General features: G+C 60.5%; 1 protein-coding gene across 3 annotated transcripts; it reads left to right on the top strand.

Annotated features, from left to right (window-relative positions):
* Positions 1 to 90: 90 nt before the first annotated feature.
* On the top strand, positions 91 to 8,931 carry FES (FES proto-oncogene, tyrosine kinase). Of its 3 annotated transcripts, none has more exons than XM_051834217.2 (19): positions 91 to 264; positions 620 to 835; positions 971 to 1,144; positions 2,783 to 2,879; positions 2,995 to 3,178; positions 4,166 to 4,303; positions 4,380 to 4,499; positions 4,629 to 4,751; positions 4,841 to 5,027; positions 5,112 to 5,195; positions 5,682 to 5,891; positions 6,048 to 6,170; positions 6,512 to 6,565; positions 6,990 to 7,108; positions 7,383 to 7,477; positions 7,574 to 7,697; positions 7,812 to 7,969; positions 8,117 to 8,239; positions 8,618 to 8,931. In XM_051834217.2, the coding sequence occupies exons 2-19, from the start codon at positions 629 to 631 to the stop codon at positions 8,758 to 8,760; spliced, it is 2,463 nt and encodes an 820-aa protein (XP_051690177.1). In that variant the 5' UTR covers positions 91 to 264; positions 620 to 628; the 3' UTR covers positions 8,761 to 8,931. The 3 variants fall into 3 exon arrangements, 2 of the variants coding, with proteins under 2 accessions (XP_051690177.1, XP_051690178.1); XM_051834218.2 differs by lacking the exon at positions 91 to 264 and adding an exon at positions 305 to 446; XR_016217634.1 differs by lacking the exons at positions 7,574 to 7,697; positions 7,812 to 7,969; positions 8,117 to 8,239; positions 8,618 to 8,931 and having other exon boundaries at positions 92 to 264; positions 5,001 to 5,027.
* Positions 8,932 to 17,634: the final 8,703 nt, after the last annotated feature.

Below are 17,634 nucleotides of genomic sequence, written 5' to 3'. Positions count from 1 at the left end.
CCGGTGTTCCCGGGCGCTCTCCGCACAAGCATTCTTTCCCGGCCCCCTCCTCCCTTCCGTTTCCGTGGCCTTGGGGCCGCCAGGGCTGCTGCCGCCCAGCGCGGAGCAGGGGGGCACTCCCGCCCGCCCCTTCCCCTCCCGGGCCCGCCCAGGGGCCTGAGCCAACCGAAACCGCGCGAGGAGGAAGCGCGGATTCAGGAACTGGCCGGGGGTCCGGCAGGGGCCCGAGACGGTGGCGGCGGCCCAGGAGCAGCTGCTTGCGCGGTAACCAGGCGCGCGCGCGCGGGGGTGGCAGGCGGGATCTGGGCGCGGGTGGGGGCCGCAGAAGGGCGGGGGCCGGCTAGGGCTCCCGCCTGGGCCAGCGGCTGCGGCAGGCGTGAGTTAGAAGGGCCGCAGAGGGAGGCTCCAGGCTGGTTCCATTCCAGGCCCCGGGAAAGGGACCTCAGGTGCTGGGGTTGGCCTGGGGAGCACCGAGGGCTGGTCCTGCACCCCCACCCCCCCGCCTGCCGGCCCGCCTGCATGCCTGCAGCTCCTCCCAACCCGGCAGCCCCGACCCGGCCTCTCGCCCTTCGTCCAACGGCTGCCTTTCCCTGGGTGACCACCTCTGCCCTGTCCCCAGGAGGGCACGATGGGCTTCTCTTCGGAGCTGTGCAGCCCCCAGGGCCACGGGGCTGTCCAGCAGATGCAGGAGGCCGAGCTGCGCCTGCTGGAAGGCATGAGGAAGTGGATGGCCCAGCGGGTGAAGAGTGACAGGGAGTACGCTGGCCTGCTGCACCACATGTCCACACAGGACGGCGGGGGCCAGAGCCGGGGCCCCGACAGCCCCATCAGCCAGGTGGGCCTCTGCAGGGTTCTTCCCTCCTCGCCCAGAGCCCTCTGGAGGGCTTGGAGCCTTGGCAGGCGCTGGGCATGAGAGCCATTGTCCCCCCTCTTGTCCCCCTGTCCCTGCCTCCGGCATACTGTGCCGCAGTCCTGGGCGGAGATCACCAGCCAGACCGAGGGTCTCAGCCGCTTGCTGCGGCAGCATGCGGAGGATCTGAACTCGGGGCCCCTGAGCAAGCTGAGCCTGCTGATCCGGGAGCGCCAGCAGCTGCGCAAGACCTACAGCGAGCAGTGGCAGCAGCTGCAGCAGGAGCTCACCAAGGTGGGTGGCGGCCTGGGCTTCAGCCCTTGTCTACGCCCAACAGAGAGGGATGTGCACGGGAGCCCCTGGATTTGCAGGGCGAGGGGGGGAAGTGGAACTCCCTGACCACAGGCCCTGCCAGGAAGGGCCTTGCTCCCACCCTCTGCAGCTTCCTCCCTGCACGGGGCTGGCCTGGGGCAGGGCCTCTCTGGGGCTCTGGTGCTGAGTGTGTGAGGATGAGAGGAGGGTCTTCTTGTGAGTTCCGCCTCCTGCGGTCCGAGAGAGGGAGCAGTGATGAGGGCCAGCGTGGCTGTGGCCAAGGCAGGCTGCTCCCCGGGCCCCAGAGGCCGGACAGCAGCATGGCTTCCCGGTGGCCGGGTGCTCCCGCTGTGAAGTCAGCCAGCCCGTGTGCTCCATAGCCGCCCTCAAGGCTGCGTGGCTTTGGCCTTGGCTGTTTATCTGAGTTCTCCCATTCAAGTGTACTGCTCAGCCTCCCTGCCACACCCCTTCCACCAGCAGGGGGCAGGGCCCGGCCCCTGCCATGGACCCACAGCGGCCCCCCGTGGCCAGTCAGGTTCCGTGTCTGTCTGTCTGCATCCCAGATGGCCTAATTCAGGGGCCTGCCCGGTTTTAGAGAGAAAAGTTTTCCCACAGCAAATTTTGTGTGTTTTCGTATCATCGGTGACCACTGTAGAGCCACGGTGGCGAAACTGAGCCATTGTAGCAAGGATCCTGTGGCCTGAGAGCTTCAGATACTCTAACTCTGTGCCCCTTGAAGCCAAAGACCCATGTAGGCTATGAGTTTTGCTGTTACAGAAGGGGGAAACTGAGGTTGAGAGGTGAGGACTGGGGCGCGCCCGGTGTCTGCCTGTGTATAACAGGAGCCCTGGGCTGGGAAGTCTGTGGTGCCCCCACCAGGAAGATCACGTGTAGGGGCCAGCACAAAATGAAAATGGAGGTCCCTTGTTAAAAATTACAAAGAATTTCATGATGGCGGCAATGGGGCCTGGGGATCACTCTGCGTGTGGAGCCCCGCGTGACTGCAGAGGCTGTGCAGCATGGGAAGTGGGCCCTGCCCAACACCAGGATGCCACTGGCAGGCCAAGGAGGGCCCCTGGCCATCACCCTCAGGGCCGGTCCTTAACTCTGGTCTTTTTTTTTTTTTTAATTTATTTATTTTTGACAGGCAGAGTGGACAGTGAGAGACAGAGACAGAGAGAAAGGTCTTCCTTTGCCGTTGGTTCACCCTCCAATGGCCACCGCGGTCGGCGCGCTGCAGCTGGCGCACCGCGCTGATCCGATGGCAGGAGCCAGGTGCTTCTCCTGGTCTCCCGTGGGGTGCAGGGCCCAAGGACTTGGGCCATCCTCCACTGCACTCCCAGGCCACAGCAGAGAGCTGGCCTGGAAGAGGGGCAACCGGGACAGAATCCGGGGCCCCGACCGGGACTAGAACCCGGTGTGCCGGCGCCGCAAGGGGGAGGATTAGCCTAGTGAGCCGCGGCGCCGGCCAACTCTGGTCTTCTTACGCGGCCTGGGGTGCTGCCTGCCTCCAAAGCAGGTTCTTTGTAGGACTTCTCCCTAGGCAGAGGCTTCCTGCTTGGCTGGGAGAGCTGCCTCCCCTCTCCACACGGGCCTCTCTCTCTCTCTCTCTGCCCCCAGACCCACAGCCAGGACATTGAGAAACTGAAGAGCCAGTACCGAGCCCTGGCACGGGACAGTGCCCAAGCCAGGCGCAAGTACCAGGAAGCCAGCAAAGGTTTGCAGCTTTCCCTGCTAGCGGGAAGGAGAGCCCGGGCCCCTGCTGCCCTGTGCACGGGGTCGGGGCAGGCCTGTGTGCTGTCACCCATACCCGCCCTCGTCCCACCTGGCAGACAAAGACCGCGACAAGGCCAAAGACAAGTACGTGCGCAGCCTGTGGAAGCTCTTTGCCCAGCACAACCGCTACGTGCTGGGCGTGCGGGCCGCCCAGCTGCACCATCAACACCACTACCAGCTCCTGCTGCCCGGCCTGTTGCAGTCACTGCAGGACCTGCACGAGGAGATGGCGCGCGTCCTGTAAGCCACAGCCCCTGCCCTCCCCCGCCAGCCCCGCCAGCCCGCCCCGTAACAGCGCTTGGCCTGTTGTGTGATTATGGGAGAGCAGGCCTGGAACCAATGGGCTTCAATCCAGATTCTATTGCACCCGGGGGCCCCTGAGCCCAGGATTTTTCCCAGGCTCTGCAGAGAACAACGTAGGCAAACACCTTTGTCCTCAGGCATCAGAGAAAGAGGAAGCGAGGCCAGGAGAGGAGGCTCTGGGTGCAATGGGGTGGTCTGGGCAACCCGAGAGGGAACCACAGGAAGACTATTTCAGAAGGAGGGACAGCAGGTGCACAGGCCCCAGGCCGGAGGGTACGGAGCTAGCAACGGAATTTCTGCAGAGCAAGGGAAGGGCAGAGTGGGGCGTGGGCTCGGGGAGCCGCCGGGTGCCAGAGGGCCCGTGAGCAGCCGGAGCAGCCAACGTGAGGACTTAGGCTGTGGGTGCAGCAGGAGTGTGGCATGATGGGACCAGAACAGGCCTCCGCCGGCAGGGACCGAGGCAGGCAGGCCAGAGAGAGGCTCTTGTGGGAATGGACGGAGAGTTGGGTTCTCTTTCCGCTAGCGGAAGTGGGGGTGTCTGAGACAGGTTCACTGGGGCCTTTGGATGGGGGGGGCTATGAATATGCGAGGCTGGCGCTGGGACTGAGCGCTCTGCACCTGGGGGTCCACGGCACGTTGATGGCCTGCAGCTGCCCAGTGCAGGGAGAGGGTTGGCGCTCACGTTTGCTGAGCGCTTCCTGCACACCAGACCTCACGCCCCGCATCTCAGTGGCTCCCTCTGTGGCTTCCAGCGACTGCATTTTGTGATTTTGTGCATCAGAGGAGATTCCCCTGGGGGGCGGGGCTGGCTCAGGAGGTGAGGCTGGGGATAGCGTAGCCACAACGCTGACCGTGGCCCCGGCGTCCAGGCTGAGCCGGCCGTGCCCGCCCAGCCCTGACGGTGGTCCCGTCTCTGGGGGACAGGAAGGAAATCCTGCAGGAGTACCTGGAGATCAGTAGCCTGGTGCAGGAGGAAGTGGTGGCCATTCACCGGGAGATGGCTGCAGCGGCCGCCCGCATCCAGCCCGAGGCCGAGTACCAAGGCTTCCTGCGACAGTATGGGTAAGCCCGCCCCCTCACGCCTGCCGGGCACCGGGACTGCTGGCCTCATCGCTGAGGGGGCACTGTCCCCACACAGGTCCGTCCCCGACATCCCCCCCTGCGTCACCTTTGACGAGTCGCTCCTTGAGGAGGGCGAGCAGCTGGAGCCCGGGGAGCTGCAGCTGAACGAGCTGACCGTGGAGAGCGTGCAGCACACGTGGGTGGTAGCCGGGCGCCGGGCCGGGGCGGGGGCCTGGCATACCCCGGGGCTAACGTGGCCGGGGCTGAGCACACGGGGCTGCCTCTGCGGGCCACGGCTCCAACGCTGCATTTCTCTCGGCCTCAGATTGACCTCGGTGACAGATGAGCTGGCTACGGCCAGCCAGGTGGTGCTGAGCCGGCAGGAGGTGGTCACTCAGTTACAGCGTGAGCTCCAGGAGGAGGAACAGAACACACACCCCCGGGCCCGGTAAGTGGGCTTCCCCTCTCCCCGCCAGCACCCACCTGCCTCTTTCCTGCCCTCCCCAGCCCCTCTCTCATCCCAGCCCCCACCTGCAGGGTACAACTGTTGGGCAAGAAGCAGGCGCTGCAGGAGGCGCTGCAGGGGCTACAGGGAGCACTGTGCACCCAGGCCAAGCTGCAGGCGCAGCAGGAGCTGCTACAGGCCAAGCTGGAGCAGCTGGGCCCCGGCGAGCCCCCGCCTGTGCTGCTCCTGCAGGACGATCGCCACTCCACGTCGTCCTCGGTGAGCCGCCGCCGCTGCCGCTGCGCCCGCCGCCCGCCCCCTCCCCAAGCCTGGCCACCCGCTGACGTCTATCCCTGGCCTCAGGAGCAGGAGCGAGAGGGGGGCAGGACGCCCACGCTGGAGATCCTTAGGACTCACATCTCGGGAATCTTCCGCCCCAAGTTCTCGGTGAGTGGCACCCACCCAACGTGGGGCTGCACCTCTGCCCATCCCTCCCCTCCCCCACCCCGGGGGGGGCAGGCTGGGACTTGCTAACCCCCTCCCTGCGTGGCCTGTGGGCTTAGTCAGTGTGGCACCCTAGAGAGACTCCTTGCCCTGCTACTCTTGTGCACCCCTTTCCCCCCAACTCCCATGCACTGCAGGGACCAGCGCAGCCTTGGTCAACCCCCGGCCTTCCCGCTCCAGCAGTGGGCAGCCCATGGCTTGCAGGACAAGGTTTGGGGTCAGCCAACCAGGGGTCCCCGTGCCAGTTCTGCCCAGAGCCCGCCTAGGCCAGGCTACCGCCTGCTCCAGGGGGCCTGCGTCCGGCCTGAATGGCCCACAGGTGGTTGTGAGGACAGAGTGTGTAAGGGACGGGAGCGAGAGACCCCTTGCTGGCCCCGTGGCTGAGCCACCCCCCCACCCCCCCACTCATCCCTCCCCTGTCCCCGCCAGCTCCCGCCACCGCTGCAGCTCGTCCCTGAGGTGCAGAAGCCGCTCCACGAGCAGCTGTGGTACCACGGGGCCATCCCACGGGCCGAGGTGGCTGAGCTGCTGACGCACTGCGGGGACTTCCTGGTGCGGGAGAGCCAGGGCAAGCAGGAGGCCGTGCTGTCGGTGCTGTGGGACGGCCTGCCCCGCCACTTCATCATCCAGTCCTCGGACGTGAGTGGGCCCTCCAGGCCTCGCCCTCTCCACACCGGGGGCCAAGAGGCCGTGTCCCCTGAGAGTGGGAATCCCGGGGAGGCCTGTGCCTTTCCTGCCCTCTGCCCCTCGCTCTCAGCCACGGAGGCTGCTGACCCCAGGCGCCCCGCCCCACAGAACCTGTACCGACTGGAAGGGGACGGTTTTCCCAGCATCCCCTTGCTCATCGACCATCTGCTGCGATCCCAGCAGCCCCTGACCAAGAAGAGTGGTGTGGTCCTGCGCAGGGCCGTGCCCAAGGTGAGCCTGCGCCGGGCCTGGGCTGCCTGCGGTGCGGTGGGGGCAGGGTGCGGGTCAGGCCCACCCAAGATCAGAGCAGGAAGGGCCTTCCAGGTCCCCGTCTCCATGCAGGGTGCAGGGTGACCCGTCAAGGCCGCTGTCACTCTGGGAGCCACACATGCGGGGCCTGGTCCAGGCAGCCAGCGGGGCGTGGTCCTCGCACGCCCTGTTAGAAGCCCCGCACGTGCTGGCTCCAGGGAACAGAGGATTTTGCGACGGCAGTGGGCGGCAGTGGGCAGCTGGTGCAGGTCCAGTCCAGCGTCCCTTCTCCTCGCTGACCCCGAACGCTTCCTCCTCCCCAGGACAAGTGGGTGCTGAAGCACGAGGACCTGGTGCTGGGTGAGCAGATCGGGCGGGTGAGTGCGCCTGCGCCGAGCCTCCCCGCACCTGCCGCGCCCTCCGACCTTGCTTCCTTGCAGCCCATGGGTCACCCCTGAGCCCTGCCCTCCCTAGTCCTGTTCCTTCCTCGCTGCCCAGCCCCCGCCACCCACTGTCCTCCAGGAAACAGGGAAGACCCCCTGCCCCAGACCCGCCAGGGGGCGGCTGTGCCGCCAGCTCCCCCAGCCCCAGGCCCCAGCACTACCCCTGCCACCTCCTCTGTTAGACAGAAGGGAGGTGACTTTGCGATCTTGAACGTCACTTCTCTGAGTGAGCATGGCGTCTCAGGTGAAGGTCCCTGCCCGGGCCCCGTGCTGGCGGGGATGAGGCAGCCAAGCCCGGGAGCAGAGGAAAAGGTGGCCGCCTGGCGGAGGCCTTGGTAGGAGCCCAGGACCCTTTCAGGGGAACTTCGGGGAAGTGTTCAGCGGCCGCCTGCGAGCTGACAACACCCTGGTGGCCGTGAAGTCCTGCCGTGAGACCCTCCCGCCCGACCTCAAGGCCAAGTTTCTGCAGGAAGCGAGGTGAGCCGTCAAGTTCACGGCCACCCCAGGCTCCAGGGCCACGGGGCTTCCTCTGAGTGGCCCAGCCTAATGCACGTGGCTTGGGTGGTGTCATTTCATCCTCGAGCGCCACCCTCGCCCCCCTACCCACCCTGCAGCACCCATCCCCACCCCCAAGGCCAAGGTAAAGGCTGCCTGGGCCCCCGCTAAGGTCACACTCTGTCTCCCCACGGGCTGCCCTGGGCTCCCGGGAAGGGGGGTGGGGCATCTAAACAGCAGCGCTCCCCGCTCCCAGGATCCTGAAGCAGTACAGCCACCCCAACATCGTGCGCCTCATTGGCGTCTGCACCCAGAAGCAGCCCATCTACATCGTTATGGAGCTCGTGCAGGGTGAGCCCAGGGGCCTGACCTCCAGGGCGGGGTGGATGTGGGGGGCTCAGCCCCGCCAGGCGGCTCAGCGAGCGCCCCACCCACCCCCCTCCCCAGGGGGCGACTTCCTGACCTTCCTCCGGACGGAGGGAGGCCGCCTGCGGGTGAAGACTCTGCTGCAGATGGTGGGCGACGCGGCGGCGGGCATGGAGTACCTGGAGAGCAAGTGCTGCATCCATCGGTGAGCCGGCAGCTCCGGAGGTGGGGGCCGCCTCTCCTGAGAGACCAGGAGTGCCCCCCCACCCCGGGGGCGAGGAGCAGCCCAGGCCCAGTACCCCCGCCCTGCTCTGCTCAGGGACCTGGCTGCTCGCAACTGCCTGGTGACGGAGAAGCATGTCCTGAAGATCAGCGACTTTGGGATGTCCCGGGAGGAAGCCGACGGGATCTACGCAGCCTCGGGCGGCCTCAGACAGGTGCCCGTGAAGTGGACGGCTCCCGAGGCCCTTAACTATGGTACAGAACCAGGCCTTCCTCCTCCTCCTGCTCCTCTTCCCCCTCCTCCCTCTCCTCCCCCCTTCCTCCCCTCCCCCCCCGGGGGGGCTGACAGGGCCGGGCCCCAGGCCCGCACGGCCTCTCACGCAGGCCTTGCCCGCCCTGTAGGCCGCTACTCCTCGGAGAGTGACGTGTGGAGCTTTGGCATCCTGCTATGGGAGACCTTCAGCCTGGGGGCCTCCCCGTACCCCAACCTCAGCAACCAGCAGACCCGGGAGTTTGTGGAAAAGGGTGAGGTGGCAGCAGCAGCCGGGGCCAAGCCCTGCTCCTTGGCCCCTGCCTGGGCCTCTTCCTGTCCCCGGGGCGGAGTGGAGAACCACTCGGTAGCTATCCCTGATGATTTGATTCACTCTTCGTGCCTTGTGAGGTGGGGGTTGATGGAAACAGTGAGGCCGGCACAGCTCCCGCAGCCTGCAGCTAGCCAGCAGTACCTGGACCTGGGGTGCCTGGGGTTAGGACCCAGGCCTCTGTCCCTGGGGTCTTAGAGGGACCAGAGTGGCGTCAGGGGAGCCTTGTGGGTTTTTTGAAGCTGTTCTTTGGCTGCCCGAGGCTCTGGCCGTCCCCCCAGACCCTGTCTTCACGCCTGGCGCAATGTGCCTATCTTCACAGGGGGCCGCCTGCCCTGCCCAGAGCTGTGCCCTGACGCCGTGTTCAGGCTCATGGAGCAGTGCTGGGCCCATGAGCCCGGGCAGCGGCCCAACTTCAGCACCATATACCAGGAGCTGCAAAGCATCCGCAGGCGGCATCGGTGAGGCCGCGCCCCCTCCTCAAGCCAGGGGGCGCTGCAGGCGAACGCGAACCTCCCGAGCAGCTCCGGATCACACGGCGGTTCACCGTCCCAAACTCCGGACGCCCGCCCGCTGCCCTGCACCTGCCTCGGCTTCCTCTTCAGCAGAAATAATAAAGCCACGTGTGCCCAGCCAGTGCTCTCAGCCTGTGCTCTGCCTCGGAGGGCAGGAGGGGCCTGCACGGTGGTCGTGGGGAAGGACCGCAGAGCTGACCGAGCTGGTAGCCGTTGGATGGGAAGACACGGGGGCGAGCGAGGGGGATGAGCTCTGGGCTTTGACCAGATGGCAGTGTCGGCCCCTGAAACAGGATCCCAGGAAGAGGAGCAGAGCCACGGGGTGGCTGCTGAGCCTGGAGACGGTGCCTGTGGATGTCAAGTGTGGGTGGAAGAGTCTGGAAGCCCAGATGGAGGCAGGGGCTGGCGCGAGGGGTGTGAAGTCAATGGCGTGAGATGCTGGCGAGCAGCCGATGCACGGCTGTTTGCTTGAAAGTCAGGGAGAGTTAAGGGGCTCACTCCAAGGAGACTCCCGGGGCTGAAGTGGAGGAAAATGCTTTTCTAAGGAGTTTATCTCCAGGCGAGGCTCCTGGACAGTGGGGGCGGGTGGGCAGCCCCCTTGGCGCCTCCCCCTGAGGCCGGCTGCTGTCTACCAAGTCATCTACAACCTTCCCAGCAGCAACAGAGAAGGGCTCTGAGACGAGGAGGTTACGAAAGCAGAGACTGGGAGAACCCGGGTGGCGCTCCGGCCGTCACCCGCCCGCGCAAGTTCAGGGATCCTGGCTTGGGTGCAAGTGACAGAAAGCAGAACCAATGAACCATCCCGGCCACTGCCCCCGCCCGTGGCGACAGCTAGGAAAAGCCAATGAGATGAAAAGAACCCAAGTGTAGGAGGAGGATGGAGAGTGGTAGTGGAAATCCAGATGCATGTGACAAGGAATGAACTAGCGGTAGGTGGCCGGTGCCTTGCAGGGGAACCTGGCTGGGGCGCAGTCCTGGCCCGAGCGTGGCAACTCACTAGGGGCAGAGAGAAGTGAGCGGCTTCTGGTGGTTGCAGGAGCTGCACTGTGGATCCAGATGTCCAGGAGCTGGTGCAGAGCAGGCTTCCCCGTGGGACTTCGCTAAGTTCCCTGGGCAGTGCAGGAGACCGGGCACTACTGCTCTGGCCGGGCAGAACAGGCCTCATAGTCCTGTGGCATTGAGAGAGGAGGCTGGCTTCCAGGTGGGGGGGGGGGGGGAGGGGCCGGGAGTGAGTGTGAAGCCTGTATCCTTTTGTATCCGATATGTGACACAGAACTCAAAACCATAACCCTTGTCCAAAAAAAGTGCGGAGGAGGGAAGATGGGGCTGATACACAAGGGAAAAAATGAACACTAGAAGCAGACCCACAGATGATCCAGGTATTGGAGTTGGCAGACAGGATTTTATTTGATGTATTTAAAAACTTTATTTGAGGGGCCAGTGCTGTGGTGTAGCGGGTAGAGCTGCCACCTGCAACACTGGCATCTCATATGGACTGCAGTTTGAGTCCCAGATGCTCCACTTCCCACCCAGCTCCCTGCTGATGTACCTGGGAAAGCAGTGGACAATGGCCTGAGTGCTTGGGTCCTGCACCCACATAGAAGACCTAGAAGAAGCTCCTGGCTACAGTCTGGCTCCTGGCGCCTGGCTGTTGTGGCCATTAGGGGAGTGAACCAGCAGATGGAAGATCTCTCTCTCTCTCTGTTACTCTGCCTTTCAAATAAATAAAATATTATCTTTAAAAAATTTATTTTAAATGCAGAATGACATATATAGAGAGAGACAGAGATCTATCTGCTGATTCAGTCCCCAAGTGGGCACAACAGCCTGGCCCAGGTGGAAGCCAGGAGCCTGGAACTGTATGTGAGTCTCCCATAGAGATGGCAGGGGCTCAAGCTCTGGGCCTTCCACTGCTTTCCCAGGTGCATTAGCAGGGAGCTGGATTGGAAGTGGGGCAGCTGGGGTGCAAACTGGTGCTCATAGGGGATTCTAGCATTATAGGCATCAGCTTAACCTGCGCCACAATGCCAGTCCCAGGACTTCTAAATAATTATGGTTATTATGTTAGAGAAGAAAGATACACAAAATAGATGCAAATATGGGGAATTTAAGGAGAATTGGAAGCTATTAAAAAGGCATCAAAGGAGCATATTGAACTGAAAAGTAGCTCTCAAATTACAAACTCACTGGATGGGTTTTGTAACAAAACTAAAGGAGAAAATGTGCATCATGGTTAGAGACCGACCACATCGGAGGCCAGGACTAGGGAACTTGAAGCTGGGTTAATAGGAGCTGTCTAACCTGAAACAGAAAGGCAAGGATGGCACTTCAGACGCCTGTGGGACTGGAATATGTGAATAATGGAGGTTTCTGGAGAGAACTTAGGGCCAGAACAACCTGGAAGTGACCCCAGTGTCCACACCGCAATGAACAAACCGCTGATCCATGCTCCAACATTGATGGACCTCAAAGACGTTGCACCAAGAGTCTAGAAATGAAAGCGAGCCCATTTGTAGCTCCGTTTTGTTCTCAAGAGCAGGCAAATCGAGCTATAGAGACATCAAAATGATGGGCAGGTGTTGATGGGCAGGGGTGTGAGGAGAAGGCCCACCCTGGTACCCCTGATACCTTGCACACCTCCACGTGGGCCAGGAGGCCAGGCTTGGGCATGGTGCAGCCCAGTGTTGGCAGTTTCTCCTGATAGGGGAGTCCCGTGGCTGATGGGTGGCCCAGGCTGGAGCTCAAGGCCGCATCTCACCCCTCTTCCTAGTTTCAGTTAGGTGCAGGGCTTTGCACCTGTCCCTGTTTCCCAGGTGCCAGCACTGCTTGGCTGTGATTGGGAGTTGGCTCCTTAGCTTCTGGCTGGCTGACCTCCAGGTCTCCAATCACTTGGTCCTTCCAGTTCAGGGCCACCCTGTCTTGGGATGCAAAACTGACACCATGCTGGCCTAGCTTTTTGATTTTTTTTTTTTTTTGTAATGTATTCATTTATTTGAAAGATGAAGTGAAAGAGATCTTCCATCCACTGGTTCATTCTCTAAAAGGCTGCAACAGCTGGGACCGGGCCAGGCTGAAGCCCAGAGCCAGGAATTCCATCTGGATCTCCCATCTGGGTGGCAGGAACTCAAGTACTTGAGCCATCACCTACTTCCCGGGTGCATTAGCGGGAAGCTAGATTGGAAGCAGAGTAGCTGGGTCTCAAACCAGACCTCCAATAAGGGATATAGAAAAGGCAGAGAGAGAGAAACAAAGGTCTCCCATCTGCTGCTTTGCCCTGCAGCAGCTGGGCCCAGAGCTGGAGCCCAGACTTGCTCTGCGTATCCCCTGTGGAGGCAGAGACCCAGCTATACCTGCTGCCTCCCCAGGTGTGCGTTAGCAGGGAAAGCTGGTTCAGAAGTGGAGCCGGAGGGGGCTGGCGCTGTGGCGTAGTAGGTTAAGCCTCTGCCTGCAGCTCTAGCATCCCATATGGACGCCGGTTCAAGTCCTGGCTGCCCCACTTCTGATCCAGCTCCCTGCTGATGGCTTGAGAAAGCAGTAGAAGATGACCCAAGTGCTTGGGCCCCTGCCACCCATGTGGAGACCTGGAAGACCCAGAAGAAGCTCCTGGCTTCGGATTGGCTCGCCTCTGGCCGTTGCAGCCATTTGGGGAATGAAACAGCCAATGGAAGACCCCTCTCTCTGTAACTATGCATCTCAAGTAAATGAATTGTTAAAAAAAAAAAAAAAAAAAAAAGCCGGCGCCGTGGCTCAATAGGCTAATCCTCCACCTTGCGGCGCCGGCACACCGGGTTCTAGTCCCGGTCGGGGTGCCGGATTCTGTCCCGGTTGCCCCTCTTCCAGGCCAGCTCTCTGCTGTGGCCTGGGAGTGCAGTGGAGGATGGCCCAGGTGCTTGGGCCCTGCACCCCATGGGAGACCAGGAAAAGCACCTGGCTCCTGGCTCCTGCCATCAGATCAGTGCGGTGCGCCGGCTGCAGCGGCGGCCATTGGAGGGTGAACCAACGGCAAAAGGAAGACCTTTCTCTCTGTCTCTCTCTCACTGTCCACTCTGCCTGTAAAAAAAAAAAAAAAAAAAAGTGGAGCTGGACTCAAACCCAGGCACTCTGAGGAGAACAGCGTCTGGTGCTGCACTAAATGCTAACCTCTGAGTCTACCCTGAGTGGTTTTTCACCATAGTCCCTGTTCCCCAACCAGCGCCATCTGTGTTCACCAGAGAGGCAGGGTCTTGCAGAACTGGAGGAAGCACGGGAGAGCTACTGCCCATTCCTCTGCCCCTGTGCTAGAACGCGACCTAGTGATTGGCGGCAATCAGTCTAGGATCCACTTGAACGATGAGGGGCAGGCCTTGAGGTGCGGTGGCGTAAGCCACCAGTGGGGCTGCTTGGAACCCGTATGAAGTGCTGGTTCAAGTCCAGGCTGCTGTGCTTCTGATCCAGTTCACTAGTGCACCCGGGGAGGCAGGGGATGATGGCTCAAGTGATTGAGCTCCTGGACCCATGTGGGAGACCGGGATGGAGTTCCTGGCTCCTGGCTTCTGCCTGGTCCAGCCCTGGTTGTTGTGGCCATTTGGGGAGTGAACCTGCAGGTAGAAGATCTCTCCCCTTCTCTGTCACTGTGCCTTTCAAATAAATAAATCACTTTTTTTAAGATAAAGGAGAAAAAGAAACGATAAAGTAATTTCTTAAAGATTTCTTTATTTGAAATTCAGAGTTACACAGAGAGAGGAAAGGCAGAGAGAGAGAGAAAGGTCTTCCAGCTGCTGGTTCACTCCCCAAATAGCCGCAACAGCTGGAGCTGGGCCGATCTGAAGCCAGGAGCCAGAAACTTCTGAGTCTCCCACGCAGGTGCAAGGGCCCAAGGACTTGGGCCATCTTCCAAGGCCATAGTAGAGAGCTGGATTGGAAGTGGAGCAGCCAAGACTTGAACTGGCACCCATAGGGGATGCCAGCAATGCAGGTGGCAGCTTTACCCGCCACAGTTCCGGCCCCGATAAAATAATTTTTAAAACAAGAGAAAGGAGGAAGAGAGACGATTTGGGTAAAAGTCCAGAAACCATGGCTGCATGGCCCATGGCACTAGCAGAGCAGGGTCAGGACTGGGATGCTGCTCAGCTGCTTAACAAGCGACCCCACGCTCCACGCCACTTTGGTTGGTTTTCTTTCTTTTTATTTGAAAGACCAGGAAAGAGGGGCCCGGCGCCGTGGCTCACTTGGCTAATCCTCCACCTGTGGCACTGGTATCCCATATGGGTGCCGGGTTCTAGATCCGGTTGCTCCTCTTCCAGGCCAGCTCTCTGCTGTGGCCCGAGAGGGCAGTGGAGGATGGCCCAAGTGCTTGGGCCCCTGCACCTGCATGGGAGACCAGGAGGAAGTGCCTGGCTCCTGGCTTTGGATCGGCACAGTGCCAGCCACTTTGGCGGGGTGAACCAATGGAAGGAAGACCTTTCTCTCTCTCTCTCTCTCACTGTCTGTAACTCTACCTGCCAAATAAATAAATAAAAAATCTTAAAAAATGAAAGAAAGACCAGGAAAGAGAGATCTTCCATCCACTGGTTCACTCCCCAAATGGCTATAATGGCTGGGGCTGGACCAGGCCAAAGCCAGGCCAGGTGGAAGCCAGGAGCCAGGAACTCCACCTGGGTCTCCCACAGGAGTGGCAGCGGCCCAAGCACTTGCGCCATCTTCCACTGCTTTCCCAGGTGCATTGGCAGGGAGCTGGATGGGAAGTGGAGCAGCTGGGACTTGACCAAGAACTCTGATATGGGATGCCGGCGTCTCAGGGGGTAGATGTGCCAGAATACCAGGGAACTTTGACCATAGCCACTGTGGCCAGAGAAGTGGATACAGAGGACAGAGCTTTGTCACGGTGGGTCTGTATAGCTGTCGTGAGGCAGTGACCTATCCAGGGTGAATTCCTGTCATTTGGTAAGCACCTTGCTACCATAGTGGGGGGTGGGGAGCGGCGAGGGCTCCAGCCTGGAATCAAGTCCCAGCCCCAAGTCCCAAGACTGTTATGGCATCAGATTGACACATGTCCAAAGCAGACACCCATGGAAAAAGAGCCCTTGACCATGAACATCAGTGGGACCAACAAGTTGGTGGGAACCATGCTGTCCAAGCAACACCCACAGTCAACTGGACACCGTCACCAGGACCCATGCACAACACAAGCTAGTGATGCCAGCACACGAGGCCGAAGGAGCCTGGCAGACGTGCCTGGAGACTAACTACACATGTGTGGCAGGGAGAACTCTGGGGCACGTGGTCCGGGCACCAAACCTGGCTGGCCCTGACAGATGTATGACGGGTCCCCAACTTTGCTCTTTTCAATTTTTTATTTTAAATATCAGGAAGGATTTGTTTTTGAAGATTTATTTATTTGAAAGGCAGAGTTACACTGAGGGAGGGAGGAGAGAGAGAGAGAGGTCTTCCGTCTGCTGGTTCACTCCCCAAATGACCGCAATGGCCAGGGCTGGGCCAGACTGAAGCCAGGAGCCAGGATCTTCTTCCTGGTCTCCCATGTGGGTGCAGGGGCTCAAGCACTTGGGCCATCCTCCACTGCTTTCCCAGGTGCATTAGTAGGGAGTTGGATTGGAAGTGGAGCAGCCAGGGCTCAAGCTGGTGCCCGTATGGGACGCTGGCGCTGCAGGCTGGGGCTTTAGTCGCTGCGCCGTGGTGCCAGCCCTCCCAGGCTCTGCTCTCAAGGGGGCTGCTGGATGTTGACTGTCATAACAGCAGTTTCAAGGTACGGCGCAGCAGTTCCCGCATGCACAGAGGACGTGGGCCATACCATCTGTTCAGGAAGTCCTAGATCAGTCGTGGTATGTGTTTGGCGTCTCCAAAGACAACTGACCAGACACAAGCACTGCCTTTATAACCAAGAATATTCAGCAGTGTGGGGAGCAATCCGGACTAGACTAAGTTACTCGAATTAAGACTTATTCTATGCATCTGCTCTCCCACAATGTGGCGTTGGGAGAGAAGTAAACAGCTTCCGCACAGCTGCCTCCAGTTCAACTGATAAACTGTAGGACTTGCTCCTGATTGGAGAGCAGCGTACTCGGCGTGTGGGCAGCCGAGTTAGGATTGGCGGAGGAGGACTATAAAGGAGGAGAGAGACGGCATGCACCAGGAACATCTATGGGGAACATCTAAGGGAACCTGTGCAGCCCCCGAGAAGAGCCGGCCGGCGGTGTGCCGCTCCCCTGCGGAAGTGGGGAATGTGGCCAGGGGGAACTGCCCTTCCACGGAGGTGGAAGGGATAGTAGCCAACCCGGGAAGAACCAGCAGCAAACCCGGGGAGGGCCGAGCAGACGAAAGAACAGCGCAGGGTTCAGTGTCGTTCCCCCACGAAGAGGGGGAGCGACAAGCAGGAGTAGGTGTTCGTGGCACAGAAATTAAGATGCCTTTTAGGGGGCCGGTGATGTGGCATAGTGGGCTTGGGCCCCTGCATCCATGTGGGAGACCTGGAAGAAGCTCCAGGCTCCTGGCTTCCATCTGGTCCAGCCCTGTCTGTTGCGGCCATTTAGGGAGTGAACCAGCGGATAGAAGATCAATCTCTTTAACTCTCACTTTCAAATAAATAATAATAAAAAGATGCCACTTGGGGGCTGGTGATGTGGTACAGAGGTTAAGTCCCCACCTGTGACATCTGCATCCTATATCTGAGTGCCAGTTTGAGTCCTGGCTGCTCCACTTCGGATCCAGCTCCCTGCTAATGTGCCTGGGAAGGCAGTGGAAGATGGCCCAAGTCCTTGGGCCCCTGCTATCCACATGCAAGATCCAGATGGAGTTTCTGGCTCCTGGCTTCAGCCTTGCCAATCCTTGGCTATTGCAGGTTATTTGGGGAGTGAACCAGTGGATGGAAGATCTCTCTGTCTTGCTCTCTTTCTCTCTCTTCCAAATAAGTCAACCCTGAAAAAAAAAAAAGTTACTTGGGATGTTGTACTGCCTAAGTTTAAGTCCTCGTCATGCTTCTGATCCAGCTTCCTGCTAATGTACACTCTGGAGGCGGCAGATGATGGCTCAAGTACTTAGATCCCTGCCACCCACATGGAGACCCAGAGGGAGTCGTGGTCTCCTGGCTTCAACTTGGCCCAGCCCTGGATGTTGTGGGCATTTGGGGGAGTACACCAGGAAATGGAAGATCTTTATCTGTTCCTCTCTCTTTCTCTCTGTCTCTCTCTCTCCCCCCCCCTTTCAAATAAATAAAAAATAAAATAAAACTTAAGGAAAAAGAAGTCTTCAGCAGAGAGCGCCTACCTGAGGCATTCACTACCCTGTGTCTCCGACAGGTGGCGGTGTTAACAAGTGATGGAACAGACGCGGCCAAAGCTCAGCTCCCACTGCCGACCGCGTGGGTCCCCGGTCGTTCTCATCTGACGATGCTAAGGACAAGTGCCAAGGCTTTGGGCCAAGCCCTCGTCAGTACCGCCAGTGGAGGCGTCTGGTGGATGCTGCTGAGAATGATTCTTAGTGGAATGCATGGGAGAGTCGGGGGAGGGGGGCGAGGGGGTGGAGAGGCCTGACCACACTGCGGTTCCTCCTGGAACAAGGGCAGGTCTGCAGCCCAGGGAGGAACGCGCTGCCGCCATCTTCGGCATTGAGGGAGGCTGCCCTGAGGCTGTGGCTCACCTGCCTCCCCAGGACTTCGTACTTGGCCCTCCTCTTTCCTTTGAGTGCAGCTGCAGGTTCTCGGTCACGCCTCCCGGCATTGGTCCCTCCTGTTCCGCGTTGTCCCGACAGGTGCCCACCTCGCTTGTGCAAGTAATGAGCCGCCTGGCTCTGTCTGGGCTTGCTCTCTCCTAACAGGCTGAGTCTGCGGAAG

This window comes from Oryctolagus cuniculus, chromosome 12 (genome assembly GCF_051225735.1).
Source record: "Oryctolagus cuniculus isolate XC-2025 breed Fujian yellow rabbit chromosome 12, ASM5122573v1, whole genome shotgun sequence".
Taxonomy (NCBI): domain Eukaryota; kingdom Metazoa; phylum Chordata; class Mammalia; order Lagomorpha; family Leporidae; genus Oryctolagus; species Oryctolagus cuniculus.
This window is presented reverse-complemented; position numbering and strand designations above follow the sequence as displayed.

What these genes read in the sequence shown, in the direction of transcription:
- FES (XM_051834217.2), top strand. Translation starts at nt 629, where the DNA reads ATGGGCTTCTCTTCGGAGCTGTGCAGCCCCCAGGGCCACGGGGCTGTC. An exon ending in GTACCAGGAAGCCAGCAAAG is followed by an intron (nt 2,880 to 2,994) that starts GTTTGCAGCTTT and finishes CCCACCTGGCAG; the next exon opens with ACAAAGACCGCGACAAGGCC. An exon ending in CGTTATGGAGCTCGTGCAGG is followed by an intron (nt 7,478 to 7,573) that starts GTGAGCCCAGGG and finishes CCCCCTCCCCAG; the next exon opens with GGGGCGACTTCCTGACCTTC.